This window comes from Chrysemys picta, chromosome 13 (genome assembly GCF_011386835.1).
Source record: "Chrysemys picta bellii isolate R12L10 chromosome 13, ASM1138683v2, whole genome shotgun sequence".
Lineage (NCBI taxonomy): Eukaryota > Metazoa > Chordata > Testudines > Emydidae > Chrysemys > Chrysemys picta.
The window spans coordinates 23,335,359-23,360,739 of record NC_088803.1 but is presented as its reverse complement, the minus strand read 5'-3'; the positions used below and the strand labels follow the sequence as shown (position 1 = coordinate 23,360,739).

The 25,381-nt window shown below is 48.8% G+C and overlaps 1 protein-coding gene across 2 annotated transcripts in view; it reads left to right on the top strand.

Moving 5' to 3' along the window:
• The window catches only part of LOC101948544 (fer-1-like protein 4), a 138,246-nt gene that overhangs the window by 34,919 nt on the left and 77,946 nt on the right, over nt 1-25,381 (top strand). For both annotated transcript variants that reach the window (XM_024111627.3, XM_042854944.2), the window contains 7 exons: nt 827-915; nt 8,945-9,044; nt 21,300-21,391; nt 22,120-22,161; nt 22,294-22,449; nt 23,003-23,063; nt 24,223-24,354. In XM_024111627.3, the coding sequence (XP_023967395.2) occupies nt 860-915; nt 8,945-9,044; nt 21,300-21,391; nt 22,120-22,161; nt 22,294-22,449; nt 23,003-23,063; nt 24,223-24,354 (639 nt within the window). In that variant the 5' untranslated portion in view covers nt 827-859. The remainder of the gene's footprint in view (nt 1-826; nt 916-8,944; nt 9,045-21,299; nt 21,392-22,119; nt 22,162-22,293; nt 22,450-23,002; nt 23,064-24,222; nt 24,355-25,381) is intronic.

Here is a 25,381-nt window from a genome sequence, read left to right as displayed (position 1 = left end):
AGAGGGAGCTTTAGGCCTAATATTTGAAACACTTTGAACTGAATTTGGTTTTGTTATTGCCTGTTTAATTCAAGTGCCTGAATAAACAGTGTGAAGGAAAGCTCTGTTCAGCACTCAGCACCCAGCCCTTTCCAAAAGGCTAAAGAAGTCCCGGTTCACTTCCCTGTGTCTTCCAACTAGACCTCCAGCAAAACCATGGGAACAGGAGACTTGAGACCTAAACAGGGAGAATGTCCCATGCCCAGAATAGTCAGGCTCCCTCCTCTGCCCCCCTGGCCCATGCCTAGCACTGCAGGGCCCTGGGGCAGTGCTGGGGGCCAGGTGCGCGGGCTCGTCCTCCAATTGGCTCACCTCTCCTTTTCTGCTCTTGGCTGCTGGACGGAGTTGGGCTTATTTTGCAATTTCTATTTTAGCAATGTTGTTAATTTTATTTTGTAGCCCCGCCCCCCACTAGCTGTCCTTTGACAGGCCTCACGCCCAGTGGAAGGGTGAGGGGGGGGAGGCAGTGGGTGTCCCAGCTCTCACTTGGAACACACGGGGTCTCCATGTCCGAGGGCTTAGCTAGACGAGGCAAACAGCTCGAGTCCCAGGAGCATCTCAGGCTCTGCCCCAAAGAAAATCTTGTGGTGGTGAAGCCAGTGGTGTGTATGTTCTCACTCACCCAGGGGTTTATTACAGAATCTCTCACTAGAGGGTGAGTGTTAGGAGGAAAATAACCCTAGGCCCTAGGGAATGGGGACAAATTGAGAATTAGTGGGGATCCCCTGTGGCTGTGAGGTGCTGCAGAAACTCTGAAAATTCACTGTATGTTTGTGTTTGTTTTTAGCTCTTTCGCTGGCCACATTATGGGAAGCTAATTATGGAAGAGATGCTTCTAGTTAAAGTTTACAACTGCAGTAAAGTTTTCAGTAACAGGTAGGTTCTTGTAGGCATAAGGATAAACTGGATGACCTGGGTAACTAGAGGCTGGTTCACCTGACATTGAGCCCGGGCAAAATCATGCAAAACCTGATGTTGCCGGCACAGGGGCCCGAGGACAGCAACAGTGAGGTTCGTTGTCTCAAATCGAGCACACCAGCAAAAACAGTTTCTCTCTTTTTTATACATTTTACAACTAAGCCCCCCCTCTCTCCCCCTCTCTACCATCCCCCCTCTACTCCCCCTCCCCTCTCTACCGAAGGCCTGTTTATACATTTAAGCAACTAAATCATTCTAGGGCTATAAATCTAGCTTGTTAGTAACTTCTCTCTAAACAGTTATTTGGTCCTGTTTACCCTTAGTTTATTACCCCTTCCCCAGCTAGAAACATGCAAACCTCATCATTATTGTTTGGTACCTGAAATGAGCAAGGTCGTAATTGCTAACTAGCTATTTACACATTCCAATTCCTGTCCTTGGTTGTTAAGGTCGATTAGAGTTAAACATGGAAGGACAGAGTTTAAACATGGAAGAACTCTGACTCAGGCAGGCATAGTAACCCCAACAGTTCCCTCCTTTGAGAATACTCAACAAGTTTTTGGCTGAGTTTTCTCATATTCTGTAGACAAAATACGATTGAGTGCCATGGAGCTGGGGTTCTCAATGAGAGAGTATGCTGGGATTTCTGGGGAACGGGGGGCACACAGCTTACGGAAAAGCAATTTAAAACAAGCAATCAGGAGGAGGGTGACCAAGCACAGTACCACACCTGTAAGGAGGAGATGCACAAGGCTATTTCCCAGTCCTCCCAGGTTAGGCAACCAACTCCGAAGGGAATCAAAAACTGTGGGTTCTCTTTCCTGAGCCTTCCACTGCTCAAAATCCTGTTCGGCTGACAGGACGTGCTTGTTAATGTCCTGTGAGCTTTCTGGGACATAAGTACAACATTCACTCCCAATAAGGACACACACCCCGCCCTGGGAGGCTAAAACATAATCTAAGGCCTGTCTATTTTGCAGGGACAGCAACCGGAGCTGGTAAAGCTCTGAGTTAAGGCTTTTCTCTATGGCCAAGGTCTCATTGGCATACTTGGTGAGAAACACAGAGAGCCTACGATAAAATTGAGCCTGTCGTCCTACCCCATAGGATGGGAGAAAGATCATACCCAATCTGTCTCCTTCTGTAATGGGCTCTGGGGTGGCATACAAAGATCTACGCTGCTTGGCGCGGCCAGGGGGCAGTTTAGGGAGGACACGAAGGGGAGGGGCAAGATATCCTAGATAGCAGCTTCCATACCACTGATGCGGTAGCCACTTATAGGCAGAGGTACCGCAAATATAAAAGGAGTGGCCATTCCCTACCAAGCCATTATAACCGCTACTCCACCTATTTACTTGTCTGTCATTAAATGATCCGAACCGGGCAGTAGAGTCGGATTTGCCGTGAACATAGACAGGGATGGAAACATCACTGTCAGGGGATAAATAATACTGACAGGTGCTATTCCCAGCAAACCAGGTGTGATTGCTGGACTTAAACCGTCGATAGCACACCAACCCAGGGGCTACTGGCCGTAACCTAATAGGGGAAGGGATATATGTTGAGTTGGCCTGCGGCTTCCAGGGGTCATCCCTTAATGCATACTGGGACTCAATGGTACAGTTCTGTGACAAGGGGGTACCTGAGGCATTTTTCCCCCTACTGAACCATCCCCAACAGATATCTGACCAATTCTGGGGAACCACCCTCCAGGATAACCCTGCAGCATGGTGCGGGATTTGGGAGCATACCCAGCAGTTGGAGAGGTTAAACTCTTGGGCAAAGCAAATCTTCAGGGACACATATGTGTTTGTCTCTAAGTTAGTAGGGATTCCTTTCCATCCTGCATGTGCCTGGGGGGGGAAACGGGAGTTAACAAGAGGAGTGTCCCTATGGCAAAGAGCACCACTATGGCAGACCCTGGATCTGAACTCATATTGGGCAGGTGATCCTAGGGCCTAACAATCACAATTCCCCAAATACCCACAAAATAACAATTACCAATAGTAAGCAGATTAAAAACAAAAGGGACCAGGCCACCAGGTTAGGCCGGTCCTGTGAAAACAAACACAACCAACGCTCAGAAGTCTCGCGGGGAGTGCGCTGTGACTGTCCAAAGAGATCACAGGGCATTCCCAGCAGACACTATTGTCGTCTGAATAACAGCTTAAGTCTCAAATCGTCGCTGGCAGTCTTCTCTGCAGGCTGGACGGTCCACCGTTCAGGAGCAGGCACTGCTTTCAGACGAGAGTGATGAATCCAGTTTTTGTGTCCCTCAACCTTTGCTGCTGTATGGGAGACCAGCAGGACGGTGTAGGGTCCCTTCCACTTCTCTTGGAGAGGCTCGTCCTTCCAGGTCCGGACGAGTACGGAATCACCTGGCTGCAAGGAGTGGATCAGGGCATCCAGCGGGAGAGGCTGCAAATCTTTGGTATACCTGTGGAGAGAACAGAGAACAGCAGACAGAGAGCACATGTACTGAGATAAGAAGCCACACCCCATTTCCCACTCCCCTGCCAGAACCGGTGTACCATTCATAGGCCATGCCCTTCCAAACATAATCTCGAAGGGACTGAGCCCTAACCTGCCCTTAGGGAGAGCGCGAATGCAGAGCAGAACAAGGGGCAAAGCATCAGGCCACTTAAGGGAAGCCTCTTGGCAAACCTTTGAGAGGTGCCGCTTAAGCGTCTGATTTGTACGCTCCACTACCCCACTGGCCTGCGGTCGCCATGGCGTGTGAAGCTTCCAGGGGATCTGTAGAGCATCCGATATCTTCTGAACGACTTGGGATGTGAAGTGTGTTCCGTTGTCAGATTCCATCCACTGGGGGAGCAATCTGAGCCTTACTCAGTGCTACTCAATATCCTTGAAGTCCAACGAAGTTCAGGAGGCTCACAGTGGCTTTAAGGCAAGAGGTTAGACCCACTGCAGCAATTAACAAGTCATCCACATATTGCAAGAGGAGGACTTTGTCCTCATTGTCCCACTCCTCCAAGTCTCTAGCCAGGGCCTGGCTGAAAAGGATGGGGGAATTTTTAAATCCCTGAGCCAGCACTGTCCAGCAAAGCTGCTTTCTAACCCTCCTTCTGTCCTCCCACTCGAAGGAGAAAATCTCCTGAGGCTGGAGGTCAACTGGAATCGTGAAGAAAGCATCCTTTAAATCCAGGACTGAAAAATGGGTGTACTGCCCCCCTATAGAGGCCAACAGTGTATACGGATTTGGAACAAGGGGGTGCAGAGTCTTAACCCACTCATTAACTGCTCTCAGGTCCTGGACCAGCCGGTATGTGCCATTGGGCTTTTGTACAGGCAAGATAGGAGTGTTCCAAGCTGACTGGCATTCTCTAAGTACCCCACACTTTAGGAACTGGTCTATAGTTTCCTGCAATCCCTCTCTGGCTTCTCTTTTGATCGGATACTGCTTGATTCGCACTGGACCTTCTCCTGGCAAGAGCTGAACAGTAATAGGAGTATGATGGGCTGCCTTTCCTGGGATCCCTGATGCCCATACCAGAGGAAAAACCCGCTTCTCCCAGTGAGTCCACTCTGGGGCTTGCATGGCTGAGGGCTCAATTGCAAGTGTCATTATCCAGGCATTCTCTGGAGGTAAGGTGAGGGTTATTTCATCTTGAGTGAAATGCAGGGTGGCACCTAAGCAACAAAGCAGATCCCGTCCTAATAGTGGCGTTGGACAATCGGGGAGGTAAACCAGTCTGTGAGATAGAGTTTTGTTTCCCAAAGCACACTCCACTGGGGCATATACTGGGCACTTAGTTCCTTTCCCTGTGGCTCCCACCACGGTGAGGGACTCTGACTAGGCAGCTGCAGGGGTTGGTTTACAGCAGTTCGTGCAGCTCCAGAGTCTATTAAAAAGTCTATGTCTGAATCTCCCACCCGCATTTTTACTCGGGGTTCCGGGGGCAGGATAGTCCGTCTCCCCTGACACCACTCTTCTTGATCCTCTGCTGCCATCATAGGGGTACATTCCCTTTTGGAGCATTCATTTTTCCAATGTCCCTCCTTTCGGCATATGGCACACTGGTTGCGACCCAGACACCTTTCCTGTGAGCCAGGGCGCCCACGTCCACGTCCTCTCATTCCCCGGCCCCTTCCACCTTCCTGAAATCTTCCCCTGCCACCAGCCTGTACTGCTGCAACCATCATTTTCACTTGCCTCTTTTCCTTTTCTCCCTCCCTAAGGCTATAAGCCCTGTTTGCAGTTTCCAAAATCTGTGCCATTATCATGCCCATCAAATCCTCCTTTTTCTGCAGTTTCCTTTTAATATCAGGGGCGGCACGGCTGGTAAAGATACCCTTCATAATTGCCTCAGTAGCCTGATCATCGGGGTTTGCATTAGTAGTTGCCTGATAGTATCCCGAATACGCTGCAGAAAAGCAACCGGACTCTCTTTTGGCTCCTGTACTAGCTCATACGGCTTAGCCCAATTGTTATGTCGGACAGCTGAGTGTCGGAGACCATGTAATAGGAGCTCCTTGTATACAGTGAGACAGGTGAGATCTGCCGGCATGTTGGGATTCCACCGGGGGTCTGCTGTAGGGACCTGAACTGCAGCAACAGGAACGTTTGCTGCGTTTGCCTCATGTCTAAGCTGTGCCTCCTCTCGTGCCTTAGACACAACCTGATTACGCTCCACCTCAGACAGCAGGGTCCGCATAAGGACATTACAGTCATCCCAGTCAGGCTTATGGCTAGCCAGACACCCTTCAAAGACTGAGATAAACTTGCTTGGATTCGTAGAGAATTCCCCTGCCTGTGCCTTAAAAGCTGCTAGGTCCACTGGGTTAAAAGGCACCTATCTTTGGTGGGGGTATTGGAGCCGAAGGGGACACCGACTCTGCCATTACAACCGGGGGAGGGTTCTGAGGACTAACAATAGTTACTACCGAACCTGTCGGAGTCAAATTACACTTTTGCAAAAGATCTGATCTATCTCTTAACAACATAAACAACTGTACATACATATGTTCATTCCATTTACCCGTACGCTGACAAAACAAAAGCAATTGAAGGATCGTATTATAATTAAGTGATCCCTCCAGTGGCCACCTTTCCTGGTCCTCTAGCTGATATTGAGGCCAGCCTACTGTACAGAATCTTTTTAATTTACCTTTAATCAACGGATCCGATCCAAACACTTTCCAGTTCACCAGAATGCATTCTAAGGGCATACACCTTGCCCTGCCTGCAGTACTCTGTCCCTGCCCCATACTCTAGGGAGACACTGGGCGTCCCCAGGTCAAAACAGGTAAAGTCCCCACTGGACTGTTCCTACCTTATCCAAAGGTCCGGTTCTGCACCGTCGCCCACAGCTGTTTCTCCACTAATCAAGCGCGTTGCACCGTTGTGCCCTCCGGGGTCGACCAAATCACGTCTCCGCCGAGGCCCCCGATGAAGTCACCGGTGAGCTCTGGGCGTCGGTCGTCGTCGTAATCCGTCGGCCGCCAGGAGGGATCCGGGCAAGGCTAAATTTCAGCCTCGTGCCCACCCAGGGACGCCAAGACTGTTGCCAGCACAGGGGCCCGAGGACAGCAACAGTGAGGTTCGTTGCCCGGAGTGCTTCACGCCAATAAACATACCGGGGTGGAGAAACAATCAAAGTTTGAGATCTCAAAGTGGTGCAAGGAGACAGGCAAGTCTCAAATCGAGCACACCAGCAAAAACAGTTTCTCTCTTCTTTATACATTTTACAACTAAGCCCCCCCTCTCTCCCCCTCCCCTCTCTACCGAAGGCCTGTTTATACATTTAAGCAACTAAATCATTCTAGGGCTATAAATCTAGCTTGTTAGTAACTTCTCTCTAAACAGTTATTTGGTCCTGTTTACCCTTAGTTTATTACCCCTTCCCCAGCTAGAAACATGCAAACCTCATCATTATTGTTTGGTACCTGAAATGAGCAAGGTCGTAATTGCTAACTAGCTATTTACACATTCCAATTCCTGTCCTTGGTTGTTAAGGTCGATTAGAGTTAAACATGGAAGGACAGAGTTTAAACATGGAAGAACTCTGACTCAGGCAGGCATAGTAACCCCAACACTGATATGGGATGCAATCAGGAAGGACGGAAAGGATGAGAACATAACGCCAGTGAGCGTGTGTATGTTTTAGGGAACGTAGGTCTTGTCAAACAAACTTGATTTTTTTTTCTGAGATTGCCGGTTTGGTTGAGAGAGGCACCCTGGCGATGTCATATACCTCGACTTCTGTAAGGCGCTGGGCTTAGTACCGCACAACGATCTAATTAAAAACTTAACATGGTACAAAATCAATGTAGCACATATTGAATGGGTTAATAATTGACTAACTGATAGATCTTAAAATGCAATTGTAAATAGGGAATCATCTCCCGGAGGGGTTTCTAGAGGGGTCTTGTTCTTGGCCCAATGCTATTGACTATCTTTATGATCAGGAAGAAAACATAAAATCATTGCTGGTAAAATTGGCAGATGACACAAATACTGGCAGAGTGGTATGTAATAATGGGGGCAGATCAGTTATATGGACTGATCTGGATTGCTTGGTAACCTGGGCTCATTCAAACAACACGCAGTTTATAAATCAGCCAAATATAAGATCATACATCTAGGAGCAAAGAACATAGGTCATGCTTACAGGATGGGGGACTATCTGGAAGGCAGTGACTCTGAAAAGGACTTAGGGATCATGGTGGATACTTAACAGAACATGAGTCCCCATGAGATGCTGTAACTAAAAGGGCAAATGCGATCCTTGGCTGTATAAGATGGAGAATATTGAGTAGGATCAGGGAGGTGGTAATGACCTCTATTTACAACATTTTTGGCGAGACCATTACTGGATACTGCCACAGTTCTGCTGTTCAAAAATAATGTTGACACATTGGAAAGGGCTCAGAAAAGAGCTACAAGAATAACCCGAGGCCTGAAAAATCTGCCTTACAGTGAGAGACTTAGGAAGAGAAGGTTAAGAGATGGTGTGATCATGGTCTCTAAGTATCTGCAAAGAGACAAGATTTCTGATATCAGGGAGCTCTTTAATCTAGAAGAAAAAGGCATAACAAGATCCAGTGTCTGGAAGCTGAAGCTAGATAAATTCAGGCTAGAAATAAGGCACAAGTGTTCACCAGCAAGGGTAATTAGCCACTGGAACAGCCGACCAAGTATGCGATGGATTCTCGGTCACCTTCAGATTGGAGGTTTTTTAAAAAAAATCTGCTCTAGCTCAACCACAAGGCATTAGACGGCAGCAGGAACCTCTGGGGGAAGTTCTCAGGCCTGTGCTGTGCCAGAGGTCAGACTAGATCATGGCGGTCCCATCTGGCCTTAACAGCTACAGTTCCTCGTTTTGTAATGTTTGGTTCTGAGATAATCACAACATCCCTGTAATGTCTTTACCTTATCTCTTTTCACCCCATCTACTTGTGAGCAGATGTAACACTTAGGCTATGTTTACACTACGGGGGGGGATCGATTTCAGATACGCAAATTCAGCTACAGGAATAGCGTAGCTGAATTCGATGTATCTGATCCGACTTACCCCACTGTGAGGACGGTGGCAAATCGACCACCGCGGCTCCCCCGTCGCCGGTGCTTACTCCTACCTGGGCTGGTGGAGTACGCGCGTCGATTCGGGGATCGATTATCGCGTCCCGACGAGACGCGATAAATCGATCCCCGAGAGAACGATTTCTACCCGCCGATCTGGGCGGGTAGTCAAGACAAGCCCACAGTATCTTTGTTCTTTGTTCACACATATTAGTATAAGATATAAGAGTATCAAAAGTCAAACCCAAAATTCTATCTCAGGCTAACAAACAGGCCTATATACTAACAGACCTGCAGGAAATACTTTGGCAATATTATATACACAGCCATGATGTGAGTTATCAGGGTGGAGACTGTGCCGTGAGCTACCTTCTCTGCTCTGATAACTAGCTGAGACTGAAACCATAACAGAATATTTCCTCTCTGACTGTTGTTTTGTTGTAGAGTGCTTGGTACCTTAGTCATCAGCCTTCAGCACCTAGTGACATCTGGACGCCTGACCCTCAGAGAGGCCCTCGTTGACAAGAACCACAGCATCACTGGGGTAAGGCATGTGGTTACTGTAGCATTGGTTAGATGGAAAGCACCAAAGGAGAGAGCACCAGGACACCAGAAGGGTCCCAGGTGCACAGCCAACAAATGTCTGACTTATTCAAGTTTTTCCTGCTCTCCCATACTCTGATTTCCTCATATCAGAAAATATCCAGCAACTCTGTGTAACTTGGTTAAGGCCTCATCCTGTCAGAGATCAAGAACAGTTTAGACAAGACATTATTGGGAATGAAGTAGTGAGAAGTCCTGCAGAATGCTGGGCTTGATATGGCCTTGTGGAGTCTTTTCCAAGCCTATTGACTAGGACATTTTTCTGTGTGAATATGCACCAAATAACAGTTGTAATGAGACGTTGCTAGAGGCTACTCTACCGTGCTGTCCTTTATGATCTGAACTGAGGTCATCCCAGGCATTTCCTGTTGCTCTTGCTGACATGTGGCTTTTTTGAGGCTCATTAGTTTTCACATTGACAATCTATCATATTAGTTGATACTAAATAGGCCCGAGTGTGTGTAAATCCTTGAATTTGCTTAAAGCTGAACCATAGCCCAGGGTTATGAGCTCTTACTTGACAGCCTGGCCAAGCTGGTCAGAGGACTGGGATCTGAGTTAAGGAGAGAGAGGCAGAGCTGTGTGGAGATGAGGATGTCACTGAATCCAAGGCCAGAGGCTAGCCCCTCATCTGATGTAAGTCAACACCAGTTTATGCCAGCTGAGGACTGGCTGTTCGTTTTTAAAAATAGAAACGGGTACAAAATTGTAATAGAAAATTATTTTGATTGAAAGAATTAGAAAAGTGGGAATTCTGTCCATTTTCATTCTGGGTCTGACTGAGATAGACCATGTGTTCCGGGAGCCAGGGGGCCTCAAAGGTACTAGACGGAAGGTGAATTAGAAACAGGAGCAATTACAAAGCAAACACAGAGAGGGTTTATGAATGTGTCAGTTTCGAGCTGGGAGCGCTGCCAAGGTGTTAGCGAAGGTATTCGTTAGCGACTGGCAGGCTGGAATGTGGGCAGCCCAATCAGAGAAGTGGCTGGGGAGAAGCTGGGAGGTATCATGAATACGTTGGAGTGTGGGAGCAAATATAGAATGATGAGGCGGCAGCAGAGGCAGGCACTAGGAAGTTCTTTGAAGCACATCTCTCTGCCTGTCTGCCTGCGAGATTTGTTGGCACATTGGGAGCATTCAGAATGGTTTCCTGGGAACTAAGTAGCCTGCTAAGGCTTATGGGGATCGGTGTTGGCTTCTACGGCTCCAGGGTGGGCTGAGCCCCCAGCAAGCCTCAGGCTCAGGGGTGTGGTGGTGGCCCCCACTGAGCCTCCATACTACATGGAATCTCAGCTTCCCAGCAGCCTTTGGGCTTCCTGGCAGGAGCGCCGCCAGCTTTTCTGCCGCCCTAGGCGGCGGAAGGTCCCGCCGCCGAAATACCGCCGCGGTCACCGCCCCCCAAATTGTAGTGCCCTAGGCGACTGCATCCTGGACTAAGCTCACCACAGTGGAAAATGTTAACACAATTTGTAATTTTGCATTCGTTAGCTACGTTTTGGGGCTGGCCCTGGATCTGAGGGAGGGGACCCAGAGAAGGACCCCAGTGGTTGGATTTCTCTCCTCCTTCCTGCTTTTTTTGTTACAAATGATAAAATAAAGAAGTTACAGTGCTGGAACTGCATTTAACATGGTGTTTTGGAGCCCTTATCTATGAACCCCTTGTCCAATTCACTTCTAGCTTAGCAGGGAGATTCTACCTCAGTCCCAGGGCTAACATAACAATTTGGAGGCCGATATAACTTTTTGGGTCAATTGTGGTTGCGTTGTGGAGTAAAATAGCACTTAGATTGGAAACCCCATTGTGGAACACCAGCTGCCACTCCACAACACACAGTGCTGCAGAGGAGCAGGATTTCCCCCACTGAAGTTAAAAGCTACGTTACGCTCACATGTCTTGAGATTAGCTCATTTCATTTTTCATTCAATCCTGACTGGCAGGTCCCCTCAGCCGGTGCTAAACAGTTACTCTGGACTTGGGAAAGGCCTATTGCATAAAGGTGGGAAATCTCTCCTTGTACTTGCTGTATGGCAAACTAGATTGTCATGACTCAGGGGAAAATACCTGCTGAGATGGTGTGCGAGATGATTCTGAGCCCCGGGCAAGTGAACAGCTATCGGAGTGATGTTCTCTCGAAACAGAACAGCCACAGCCTGCTCGCCTCTAGGCGGAGCAACCTGGAGTGTGCCCCCCCCGTTTGATCACATAGTACATCACAGTCGTATTGTCGGTGAATATGTGAACCACTGAGTCTCTGATATGGTCCTGAAAAGCGCAGCATGCTCTGGAGATGGCCCGAAGCTCCAGCTCGTTGATATGGAATGAGACCGTCCTGAGCCATATTTGAAGGGGGCGAAAGCGCAAGCTTGGAAACTGGACCACCTGCAGGCAAGTGGACACGTAGCCCAAGAGCCTCCGACACGTCCAAACTGTCGTGGCAGGCTGAGACTACAGACTGAGGCAAAGCTGGTGAATGGCATGCGGCCCATCAGGGTAAGCTGATTGTGGGCTGCGAGGCATTGACTGTCCGCAGGCACAGCCCCACGCAGCTCCCAGTGGCCGCGGTTCACTGTTCCCAGCCAATGGGAGCTGCAGGGGACCATACCTGTGGACGGTCAATGTCCACAAAATGTCTCACAGCCCGCAATCAGTTTACCTTGATGGGCCGCCCGGGGCCACAAGTTTCCCACCACTGCGGTACTGGGAGCAGCAACGACTGGAACAGTGCTCTGGACCAAGGAGTCAAAATGGACGCTTGGAGGGCGCCAGGGGCGTGTGTGTGGACTGTCCGAACCCTGAAGCTTACTGCTTTCTCCTTTGGGCTCTATCCCTCTTTCTTGGGTCGTCCCGTTGCCTCAGATGAGGATAGGGCTGAGCAAACGTGCACTGCGAACGATACTGCTGTTGTTGTTGAATGCCACCAGCGTGCACACCCCAAGGATCAGAGGGTAGCCCTGGAGTCCCTGAAGAAGTGCAGCATCTCGTCTGAAAATAGCATTTGGCTATTGAAGGACTAATCCTCAATGGCTTGTTGGACATCGGGGGCAATGTGCGAATTGTGTAGCCAGGAACCTGTCCTCACAGTGGCCAAGGTGCCCGTGATATGTAGCGTGGACTGCAAGGATGTCTTAGGGCCTGGTCTACACTGGCGGCAGTAGAGTACAGGAGTCAACGGGAGAGTGCTCGGGGGTCGATTTATCGTGTCTAGACTAGATGCGATAAATCAACCCCTGCTGGATCGATTGCGGCCAGCCGATCGGGTGGGTAGTATAGACATACCCTAGCCACCAAGCAGGCCTCAGTGACAAATGCCTGAAATTCCTCTTGGGAGGCCTTGGCCAGCTGGACTGCGAACTTTGACACAGCTCGGCAAGTGATGAAATAGTGCTGGGACAGTGAGACTTGCTGGTTAGCAATTCGCATCTGTAAGGAAGAGGAGGTGTAAATCTTCTGCCTATGAGGTCCAATCATTTAAAGTCCCTGTCCTTGGAGGTGGACTTGACCCTGCCCTGCTGGGTTATGTTATTCATCGCAGTTACGACTAGGGAATTTGGGGCCAGATGGAAATAAAACCTAGGGAATGAAATAGTGCTTCTGCATGTGCTTAGCCACAAACAGTTCTGAAGCCAGTGCGCTCCAGAGGGCCTTAGTTGTTTTGAGGAGAGTATCACTGATAGGAAGGGTGACTCTCCCTGGGGCGGATGGCTGAAGGATATCCACTCATTTCTGGTTGGTATCTTGCAAGAACTCTGCTTGGATTCCAAGGGAAGCAGCTACACTGCACAAAAGATCTTGGTAGGCCTTAAAATTCTCCAGTGCCGAAGGGAAGGAAGAGCCAGCATTGTCTGGAGATGAAGACGAGGCCCTTAACTGGGCCAGAGCCGGATCCTGTTCCAGGGCTAATGGACCTGGACGGGACGACTCTGGAGGCCCCGCAGGGAGGACTGCTGGTGGCTGGCCTGCAGGACTGAGGAGTGTCCCAGGGAATCCATGGAGGCCACTGACATGGATAAGGTATTTATGGCCAGTAGGTGCTGGGCCAGTGGCCTCCATCTTGACCACAAGACATGCACCAATTCTAGTACCTGTATCGGTCCGTCAACGGCCCATGATGCTGGTCAGGTGATGGAGAGCAGGAAGATGACGACCCCAACTCAGACGCAGAGGAGTCTCGGGATTCGAGAGATAAAGGCGGAGCGAGACCACAGGGAGCGAGTCACCGCTCTGACTCCTCCATTGCCAGAAGGAGTCAGGAAGCGGCACTGCTGATGGAAGCAGTACCATTGGTACTGAGCAGGCTGGTGCCGGAAGCGGTGTCGGTGCCAAAGTGAGTAGCAGCACTGGAGTGCCTGACGGTACTGACGCTGAGGCCAGTGAAAGTCGCCATGGAAGCTTTTGCAGTGTCAACTGCAGCAGTGATGCAGAGGTTCCCGGTACCGAGGTCCCCCATACTGATCCTGGTACTGGCCCTGCCTCCACAGCCTGTTAAAGGGGAAGATTGGGGTGTGGTGCCAACAAGTGCTCAGCAGCTCAGTCAGTCGATGGGGCTATAGATCAGTGGATACCTCTGGGGTACACAGAGGTCTTCCAGGGGATACATCAACTCATCTAGATATTTTCCTACTTTTATAATAAGCTACATAAAAAGCACTAGCAAAGTCAGTACAAACTAAGATTTCATACAGACAAAATGAAAAAGTAAGCAATTTTTCAGTGATAGTGTGCTGTGACACTTTTGTATTTCTCTTTCTGATTTTGTAAGCAAGTAATTTTGAAGTGAGGTGAAACCAAAGGAGAGGTCAGGACTGAAAGGCAGAGCAGGTCTGTAGCTGCCTGATACCTGCTGATGTGGAAACAGTACTGGCATCTCTGTCCTTGGTACTGGTCTCAATGGACATCCAGAGGCTGGAACCGGAGTCATGGTACAGAGTTTCTAAGCTCCCTACTTGGTACCACTGCAGGGAAGGGTTAGAGCAGTGGTTCCCAAACTTTAACAATCTGTGAACACCTTTCACTAAAATGTTGTGTCTCGCGAACCCCCTCTTAAAAATGAATATTTCCAGGAATTTTCTCCTTTACCTGAGTTTAAATTATAAAAGCAGTGATCTTGGAAATATAATTTTTTTTATGACATGCTTATTACACACTATTTATTATTAATTATTTATTATTACAGTATTTTTACTACATTATGAAAATGGCAACACTCTTCCAAGATCTCACTTTCGTAGCTTGTATCACTTTGAATAAGCCTGTTATAAGACAAGGTTCCTATGTTTCTTCAAGGAGTATCAGATGTGAAACAGCATGAAGGTATTTAAGAAGCCAACTCAGAGTTCCTCCTACACAAGCATTCAGGTCTTGAGCAGTCCAGGCAAACAACGCACATTACAACAAAGCTTAAACTTGTTCTTCATAATAATGTTAAAAACAATACTAGCTGCCTATTTAATTTTAAAAACAGCAAAAAATATCCACCTCCCTTTCTATTTCTTATAAGGAGTCTTGAAGTTTAAATCTCCTCAGTGTGATAGAGATGCTTGCTTTGATCTGCTTAGCTCTTGGAAATCCAGGGGCTCCGGGCTGCTGGCCCCATGCTGCCCCATGGGACAGCTCTGTCCGTCATTAGAGAATTTTTTCCAGAGAACCCCCTGTAACATTTCGCGAACCCTAGTTTGGGAACCACTGGGTTAGAGGCACCTGCGCCAATCTGTGTGTCAGCACCAACTCTATGCCGGTCCACACTTTTCCTGGGGGAGGTAGAAGAGTCATCCTGAGATCTGGAGTGCTCTAGATTGGTCTTATGTGACCTTTTCCTCAGCATTGTCAGTGGGGAATGGGTCCTCCATTTCTTTGGAGAGGGGCCTGCTCCGGAAATGTCAGTGCTCTCAGAACCTGAGGGCAATCTCTGACCCAATAGGGTCTTGGTGCCAAAGCAGGCTGCATGGCTATTCGAGGAGAGTTTGAGAGCATGGTGTGCTGGGATGTTTTTGTCACTCCTGGTGACCTGGCCGAAGAGCATACAAAGTTACTTTTGAATGTAGTGAGCGATCTGAGGAGGGCCAGAGCTCTGCAAGATTATGGCATTTCATACACAGCCAAACCACTTTATGCTCAGAATTTGGTGTGGATGACACATATGGAATGTATCTAGCAGCTCCAAGTCTGCTTCTAGGAGGGTTCAGGTTTTTGACCCATGTAGCAGAACAGGCAGAACCCAGCTTTGATAGATCCTGAACTGTCTCTCAGTGCAGAGACATTTTTTGTGTCCACAGGTGTCACGGACTTCATGCAGAAGCGGTAAGACCTATTTGTTGGAGAATATCCAGTTTGCTGTGAACACTTTAATTCTGTTTGCAGCCTATGTAGGTGAACTTGTCAATACTCTCCACAGTGCAAGACAGCATCGTCGGCATAGTCTTAGGCCTGGTTTACACTGGGAGGGAGGGGGAGGAGGGAGGATCGATCTAAGTTATGCAACTTCAGCTACGTGAATAATGTAGCTGAAGTTGACATACTTAGATCAACTTACTGTGGTGTCTTCACCGCGGTGAGTTGAGTGCTGCTGCTTCCCCATTGACTCCGCCTGCGCCTCTTGCAGTGGTGGAGTACAGGAGTCGACGGGAGAGCGCTCGGTGATTGATTTATCGCGTCTAGACTAGATACGATAAATCGATCCCCGCTGGATCGATCGCTGCCCACCGATCTGGCAGGTAGTGTAGACATACCCTTAATTGGTGAACATTTCTTGACTAACCTTGATTCCGACATGTGGAGCAGCACGTCCTAATATCCAGTCGATAGCTCGACCTAATAGTGCTGGGGCGACAATACATTCCTGCCACATGTGAGGTTGTGTTGAGAGCAGCGCACTCTTGCACCGGGACTGGTGTGAAAATTGAGTGCCAGATTTAGCAGAACATCTGGGATGCTAACTCTTTTTAGTGCAAGCCAAAGCTCTCACCTGTCGACCAAATCAAAAGCAGACTTGATGTTGATATATGGCACATGAAGTGGGCAGTTAAATTCTTGGTGCAGTCAGAAGCTGGAAGCTAAGAACAGCAGCCATTATCAACTGCCCAGCAGTGAAACTTGATTGCTGTGGATGATGATGTCTGTCAGGGAGTGGCTGCATCCTACCAAGCAGGACGTGAGTGAAGACCTTTATGGGCACTGTAGCAATGAGATTGGCCGGTAGTTGCCACATTCGGTGCAAGATCCTGTATCCTTGTACAGGGATGCTATGATGCCATCTTTCCATTTTGCTGGCACTCCGTCTGATGCCCGCACTTTTAAGAACAGTTAATGCAGGCCAGTGCTCACTGGTTCCGAGGCACTTTTGAGCAGCTCAGGTGGAATACTATCAGGTCCAGCAACATGTCGATTCCATAACTTTTGGATGGCCTTTTGTACTTCCTCGAGCGACGGAGGATCAATATCATCCTGGGTGTGCTGCTGTATGGTTTGCCTGGTCCTCTAGCTCTGGATAGTCATTGGCAGGTGTGTGCTTTCATCATGTGTTTTCCATCTGTCCAGGTCCTCGTTGGATGATGAGTAGGAAGAGCTGTCTGGTTTTGCGAAGAGGATGTTAGAAGATGTTTATGGCTGCCAGCCAGGTGCGCGATAGCTCTGTAGGCAGGACAGGTCGTTATACTTCAGGCCGTCCTCTGCTTTGTCGGCCAGGGAAATGATGCAGATCTCACCGTCATGTTGTGCTAAGGCCTGGAAAATGCCTTTCAACTGTTCACGTTTTCAGACAGCTCCCTGTTTGTGTACTTCTGCCTTTTTAGCTCATCTATCAAAGGCCTCTTCAGAAAGCCAAGGTGTCTTGTGTGACTTTCTGAAGCTGATTGTTCCAGCCGCAGCCTGTGATATAGTGTTATGTATACTGCTCGATGCGATCTCCAAGTGGTCTGAGAGGGTATGTGCTCTTTAACAGCCGGTGTGTATTTCACAGCTTTAAGAGGATCCTCGGTGAGACACTGGACATTGCTAGTTTGCAAGGGTTTCACATCCCAGCAACTCTCCACCTTTCTCCCTGGTGTCAGGCACTGGTGCCAGGCAGTCAGGCCTGGTGGTTGGAACAGAGGTTGAAGCCGGGTGATCAGAGTCCGTGGACAAGCCAAATCAGTACCATAGCCAGAGTCCAGATGCAGGCCAAGGTCAGAGCTGGGGGTCAGGAGGTGGATGCAGGGCGGAGCAGGTCAGTAACAGGCCTGGAGCAAGGTCAGGGTAGGACACGGGCAAGGCTGGAACAGGGATCAGGCCAGGGACAGGAACTGGATCTGGAGCAGGCTGGGAGTCTAGAGTGTCTGCTTCACAGTGAGGCTGCAGGAGGGCTCCTGGCTGCACAGACTAACTTGCAGCTCTGGCGTTGGGGAAATAGCTGAGTCTGGGGGTCAGCTGACCCAGGCTCTGCTCAGGGATAGGCTGCTGCCGCAGACAGAATCTTAACCTTAGTCAATAATACTGGTGGATTTCAACAATCCCCATATTGACTAGGTATATGTCACTTCAGGATGGGATGCAGACATAAAGTTTTTGACGCCATAAATGACTACTTGGAGCAGCTAGTCCTGGAACTCACAAGAGGAGAGGCAATTCTTGATTTAGTCCTAAATGCAGCACAAGATTTGGTCCAAGAGGGGAATATACCTGGGCCGCTTGGTAATAGTGACCATAATGTAGTTAAATTTAACACCCTTATGGGCGGGAAACACCAAAGAAACCCACCACAGTAGCATTTAATTTCAGAAAGGGGAACTACACAAAAATGAGCAAGTTAATCAAATGGAAATTAAAAGGTGCAGTCCCAAAGATGAAATGACTGCAAGCTGCATGGAAACTTTTAAAAAACACCATAACAGAGGTTCAAATTAAATGTATAGTTCAAAATAAAAAAACGTGGTAAAAGAACTAAAAAAGTGTCACCATGGCTAGCCAACAAATTAAAAGAAGCGGTTAGAATCAAAAAGACATCCTGTAAAAATTGGAAGTTAAATCATGCTGAGGAAAATAGAAAGGAACATAAATTCTGGTAAGTCAAGTGAAAAGTATAATTAGGAAGGCCAAAAAAGAATTTGAAGATCAACTAGCCAAAGACTCAAAATGTAACAGCAAATTTTTTTTGAAGTACATCAAAAGCAGGAAGCCTGCCAAACAATCAGTGAGGCCACTGGATGATTAAGGTGCTAAAGGAACACTCAAGGAAGACAAGGCTATTGTGGAGAAACTAAATGAATTCTTTACATCAGTCTTCACTGCAGAGGATGTGAGGGAGATCCCCACACTTGAGTCATTCTTTTTAGGTGACAAATCTGAGGAACTATCCCAGATTGAGGTGTCATTAGAGGGGTTTTGGAACAAAATTATATTCACCCAAGAATTCTGTAGGAACTCAAATATGAAATTGCATAACGGTGGTATGTAACCTGTCATTTAAATCAGCCTCTGTACCAGATGACTGGAAGATAGCTAACATGACACCAACTTTTAAAAAAGACTCCAGAGGTGATCCGGTAATTATAGGCCAGTAAGCCTAACTTCAGTACCAGGCAAATTGGTTGAAACTATAGTAAAGAACAGAATGATCAGACACACAGATAAACACGATTTATGGGGAAGAGTCAACATGGCTTTTGCAAAGGGAAATCATGCCTCATCAATCTATTAGAATTCTTTGAGGGGGTCAACAAACATGTGGACAAGTGTACAGCATACGTAGGCTTTCAGAAAGCCTTTGACAAGATCTCTCACTAAAGGCTCTTAAGCAAAATAAGCTGTAATGGGATGAGAGGGTCACTCGTCTCTTGGCTCATTATCTGGTTAAAAGATAGGAAACAAAGGGTAGGAATAAATGGTCAGTTTTCAGAATGGAGAGAGGTAAATAGTGGTGTCCCCCAGGGATCTATATTGGGATCAATGCTATTCAGCATATTCATAAATGATCTGGAAAAAGGGGTAAATGCTGTTTTGCCAAAATTTGCAGATGATACAAAATTACTCAAGAGAGTTAAGTCCAAAGCAGACTGTGAAGAGCTACAAAGGGAGCTCACAAAACTGGGTTCTGGGCAACAAAATGGCAAATGAAATTCAACGTTGATAAATGCAAAGTAATGCACATTGGAAAACCTAATTCCAACTATACATATAAAACGATGGGGTCTAAATTAGCTGTCATCACTAAAGAAAGAGATCTTGGAGACATTGCGGATAGTTCTCTGAAAACATCCACTTAATGTGCAGCAGTGGTCAAAAAAGCTAACAGAGTGTTGGGAACTGTTAGGAAAGGGATAGATAATAAGACAGAAAATATTATCAGGCCACTATATAAATATATGGTACGCTCACATCTTGAATACTGCCTGAAGTTCTGGTTGCCCCACCTCAAAAAAGAAATGTTACAATTTGGAAAAAAAAAAAAAAACAACAGTGAGGGGGGAACAAAAATGACTAGGGGTATGGAACAGCTTCCGTATGAAGAGAGCGTAAAAAGACTGAGTTTTCAGCTTGGAAAAGAGACAATTAGGGGATATGACGGAGGTCTATAAAATCCTGAACAATGTGAAGAAAGTAAATAAGGAAATGTTATTTACTCCTTTACATAACACAAGACCCAAAGTTCACCCAATGACATTAATAGGCAGCAGGTTTAAAACAAACAAAAGGAAATATTTCTTCACTCAACACACAGTCAACCTGTGGAACTCTTTACCAGGGGACGTTGTGAAGGTCAAAGGCCAAGACTATAACAGGGTTAAAAAAAGAACTAGATAAGTTCCTGGAGGATAGAAAGAGATTTGATGTCTATTATAACAGGAAATTAAAATATTTTTTACATGATTTAAGCAAGATGTGGGTTTTTTTTGTGGTAAAAATTATGTCTGAATTCGGTTTATATATATATTAATTCAGAGGTTCTCAACCTTTTTCTTTCTGAGGCCCCCCTAACATGCTATAAAAACTCCACGGCCCACCTGTGCCACCACAACTGGTTTTCTGCATATAAAAGCCAAGGCTGGTGTTAGGGGATAGCAAGCAGGGCAACTGCCTGGGGCCCCATGCCACAGGAGCCCCCATGAAGCCACATTGCTCAGGCTTCGGCTTCAGCCCCGGGTGATGAGGTTAAGTCCTGGGCTTCAGCCCCATGCAGCGGGACTTCGGCTTTCTGCCGAGGGCCCCAGTGAGTCTAAAGCTGGCACTACTTGGTGGACCCCCTGAAACCTGCTCACAGCCCCCGTGGGCCCCGGATCCCTGGTTGAGAACTACTGAATTAACTGACACCCCCCCCCTTTTTTTTTTTAGTACCATGGGGGAATCTGTCTCTCTTGAAGGATTTGAGGGGACTAAGGTTTTGCAGGTGGTAGTGGGATAAAAATGCACAAAACAATGAGGGAGCAGGTGGGAATGGGTATTGTGGGGTGGGACGGGATGGGAGCAGGATTTTAAAAAATAGTCTCGCGCAGGGCTCTAGCCTCTACCACCTGAGCATACTTTCCTTTTCTCTCTCACTTGTGGACAGAAGATCTCTCTTAGCTATCAGCTGTAGAGAGCCCCAGCTGAATGAAGCCCATAGGAGCTGCAGTATCTCTGACTGGATGTCCCCAAACTGAGTAATTGCTGGTTGTTTCTGAAAATTGTAGCCATATGCCCACTCCTGCTCCCACTGCCCCCTCTTTTGACCTCCGGGAGCTGCAGGTGAAGTTTCCGTAACAGCATTGCTGGTGAAATCCACCTTCCCTATGTGGCGGTTGAGAACAGGTTATTGTAACTTGGTTATTAGCACATTTTCAACCCTATTTTGCATCAAGTGAAGGCAAAGACAGTAATGGCTAAAGCCAGATTAGCCCTCTCTCATTTCCCAGTTTGCACAACCCCTCAAAGCCAGTGCACCAAGCCCAGGGGGGAAAGCTGCTAGTGGTGCATTTTAAACGTGGAAAACTGAGCTTAGCTTCGCTTCCATTTGTCCCTGGGTTTGGGAAACTGCAGGGAGCTGTGGCTGGAAGGGGGATTGGGCGTCAGACAGGGAATCTGCACAGCTAGGCTGCCTGTTCCCTGGCCAGCCAGGAAGGAAAGCCCTTGACAGCTTTCTTCACTTTTCCTTTCTTATTTGTAATGTCCTTTCTCCTTCCCTTTGGTGTCTCAGTGGGCAGTCTCTGGCTGCTGTGCCCTTCATGCATGTTGGCTTTCCCTTCCTAGATCTATATCGAGCTAGATTTGCGCTACCAGCCTCCAGATGGCTCAGCGGGTACATGGCTTGAAGAGGATTTTGTCTACCAGATGAAAGACAGGTACTGACAATAATGGAAGAGTTAAAAATCAGGCCACTTCTGCACTTCCAGCCTTGTTCCCTTAGGGCCTGTCTGCAGTGGCTTTTTACAGTGTTAGTGGGACGGTTTGAGACAGATTGCCTGGTCAGTTGGAACTGTTTTAGCTGTGAGTAAGATCAGTGCAGGAGTCCAGACTACTCGCCGGGTCGTGGGATTGCAAACCACTTGGCAGGCATGGGGTAGGTGTCAGCATCCAACAGAGCTGCAGCCTTGTCTTTACCAATACTGGGCGGATAGCCTGCACCTCCCTCCAGTGATGGCTGGTCTGTGCTGCCCTGCAGAAGACCATGCAATTAGGAAAGGCACTAGTCAAAATGAGAAGAGACGAAGCTGGGCATAGGATTACAGCGGAGACAGGGGTAAGTAAGTACTGGTCCTGGCAATCCCCAGAGGCTGTGCGAGATGGTGCACAGACTGGCAATGTGGTGTGGGTGCAGCGGAGTCAGAAGGGGGAGTTATCCTGGCTGTCCTTGCTCTGAAATTCTGACCTGAGGAGCTCAGAGGTTACAGTGGCGGGTGTGGGGTAAGGAGATGGCCAGATTGTGATGCTGTGCAGAGTCTGTGCAGTGTCTGCAATGAAAACAAAGGCCTTACAACAGTTAAAGCGAGAGCAGACTCGGAAGCATGTGTTTGGTGAACAGCAATAATGGGCTCGCTAGTGTTTTGACTAGTGTTTCTGTGTCTTGCAGCTCCGAGTTAATTATCCGCAACGCTGGATTCGAGGAGCTGCAGTAAGTAGCCTGTGCCCTCTCGGAGCAATGCGCAGGTGCTTGGGGATTGGAGAAGCAGTGCTTCCTTGGTCTACTCCCGGCTCTTGCCCGGGCAGTCTCACACGAGGCTGACAAGTGTGTATGTGTTTCCAGGCCAGCTGACGTGAAGCGAGCTCATGAGCTGGATAAGAAGGCCACAGCACTGGGCAGGAAGCTGGTGAAGGGCCTAGAGACTGACGAGGAGGAGGAGGAGTATGATGATGAGTCTGATATGGAGTTCTTGGGCATCGTCTTCAGCCCTGTCAAGAGGTACCTGGCACATGCTCCTCTTCTCTCCCCCAGTGCTCTGCAGGGCCTTTTGCTTGGTGAAGGTGTGGATCTCTCCACACAGCTGGGCCCAGGGGCCCATCCCTGCTGTGCTGGGGTACTGTGAGGAGCCGAGTCTTACCCACAGGGCCCTGGGGGTTCAGTCCAGCCTTGTTTACCCTTCCTGCAACCTGTGGCTTTGTGTGCAGCCAGGCTGTGGTGTTTCTGCTCTCCAGTAGCAGGACGTGATGGTGGCTCTTGGGGAAATGTGGCCTCTTCATGGAGCCTTCACCCTCGCTGACCCACCTATGGAGGGAGTTTGCTTGGAATTGCTGGGCTGTCTGGGAGGAGTGTTTGGAGTTTCCTTTCCCCTTGCTCACGTCTTGGCTGATTGGCCCTTGGTCTCCAGCCATTACAGCTTCCCCGTAGGTATAACTGTGTTATTAGTGCCAGTGGGTAATGAAGCTACCTTCTGCACATGTGCAGGCTGCAGCCCAAGTAAGTTAAAGGAGGGTTTTGCTCAGAGGCCCACTCAGCTGGTTTGTTTCCCTTGCAGCCGTTCCAGACGCCTCTGCAAGTGGGACCTGTTTGCCACTCCTAGACCACAAAGCTTCCAGGTATTGTACTAAACAATCCTCCTGCAAGTCAGGTGCCTCCCCTTGGATTCCTGCCCCAAGCCAGGTCTGCTACAGTCAGGCAGCTAACTGCCAGGCGAGTGTCTCCCTTCAATGTCTAACAGAAAGGCAGGCCCCTCCGCCCTCTCCAGGGAACAGTCTGGCGGTTCCTCTTTGCCACATCCCTGCTTCCTATTCCTCGTTAATCACACACTGGCCTCAGCAGAGCTCTCCTTTCCTTGTATAAGCTCTTAAACGCCTACATTCCCAACCCCACTGGCCGGGCCCAGATGGGTGTTGATCTTTCCTTTCATTGCTGGTGGTCTTCCTCCATGCGGCAGCTGAGAGGCTGTGTGAACACTCTGCACGGGATGGAACTGGTTTGAACAATGTGAGCCAGGATTCTTACTGGGCCATAAAGTGAGATCTGAGTTTAAGGGAGATTAGAAACTGCGAACCCGGTGTGGGGAGAGCCATCAGCCTCTTGCTGTCTCAGCTGTTAAACAGCGCCCTGTAGTCTAATAATAACAACAGTAACAGTGCTTCTGTAGCTCTTTGCAGTGCACATATTAACTGGCTCTCATTGCCCACCTGGGAGGTGTTATCATTCCCATCTTAGGGACGAGCAAACAGACACACGGAGATGCCGCTGTATCCCAGGAGGTTACGCAGTTGGCCTGAGCCCTACTGCCACTCAGTAGCGGATTCGTGACTCCCAGGCCAGCTTGACCATGCAGCCTCTCTCTGGGTGTAATCTCTGCTGCAGCAAGAGTGCCCATTCAGGCTGTAAATGTTGCGTTTCTCTAACCACTGGCTATTTTTCAGTGTTTGCCTGGACACTCTAGTGAACGTCTAGAATATTAGGGGGCAAAGGCTCTGCCACACATCAGTGGAAAGGTAACTTGGATTGTAGTAAAGTCTTTGATTTCCCATTTGTCCCGCTCCTCCTGAGCATGCCGTCACCTGTCTAAGGTGGGAAGAGATGCTAATGACAACAGGGCATTTTAAAAAGCAGCGGAGAAAGGCCGGGGGCTAACAGGCAGGCTGTGTCTCTGGAAGAGCTGGCTGCAGGAAGGAAACAGAGGAGGTTTCCTCTCATTGGTGGCACTCCCAGCTGCTCCGAAAGGAGCTGTCAGTGGATTCCTTTCCCATGTTTCCACAGATCGGGATCAATGTCATTGAAGCTCAGAAGCTGGTGGGGGTGAACATTGACCCCTTTGTGGTGGTGAAGGTTGGAGAAGAGAAGAGGCACACGGCTACACAAAAGTCAACGAACTGCCCCTTTTACAATGAGGTACGTGGCATGGGCCAGGGATCCCATTGGCAGAGTGTCCAGAGCCACCTGCACAGGTCACAGTGCAAGGAAGGGACCAGGAACACTGCAGTGTGGCTGAGAGCTGGCTGTGTTGCTGTTACTCTCCACAGCCTGGGTCATGACACGAGCACTGCTCACACCCAACCAGTGTGACGTGGAGCGCACAGCACTGCTCACACCCAACCAGTATCACGCGGTGTGCACGGCACTGCTTACCCCAACCAGTGTCACACAGAGCGCACAGCACTGCTCACACCCAACCAGTATCACGCGGCATGCACGGCACTGCTTACCCCCAACCAATGTCACTCGGAGTGCACAGCACTGCTTACCCCAACCAGTGTCACACAGAGCGCATGACACTGCTCACACCCAACCAGTGTCACACAGAGTGCACAGCACTGCTTACACCCAACCAGTGTCAGGCGGCGCGCACAGCACTGCTCACACCCAACCAGTATCACCGGAGCGCACAGCACTGCTTGTCACGCGGCGCACACAGTACTGCTTACACCCAACCAATGTCACGCGGCGCACACAGTACTGCTTACACCCAACCAGTGTCACACGGAGTGCACAGCACTGCTTACACCCAACCAGTGTCAGGCGGCGTGCACAGCACTGCTCACACCCAACCAGTATCACCGGAGCGCACAGCACTGCTTGTCACGCGGCGCACACAGTACTGCTTACACCCAACCAATGTCACGCGGAGTGCACAGCACTGCTTACACCCAACCAGTGTCACACGGAGTGCACAGCACTGCTTACACCCAACCAGTGTCACACGGAGTGCACAGCACTGCTTACACCCAACCAGTATCACCAGAGCGCAAAGCACTGCTCACACCCAACCAGTATCACCAGAGCGCACAGCACTGCTTGTCACGCGGCGCACACAGTACTGCTTACACCCAACCAATGTCACCAGAGCGCACAGCACTGCTTACACCCAACCAGTGTCACACAGAGTGCACAGCACTCCCACAGGTGCTGAGCCTCATTC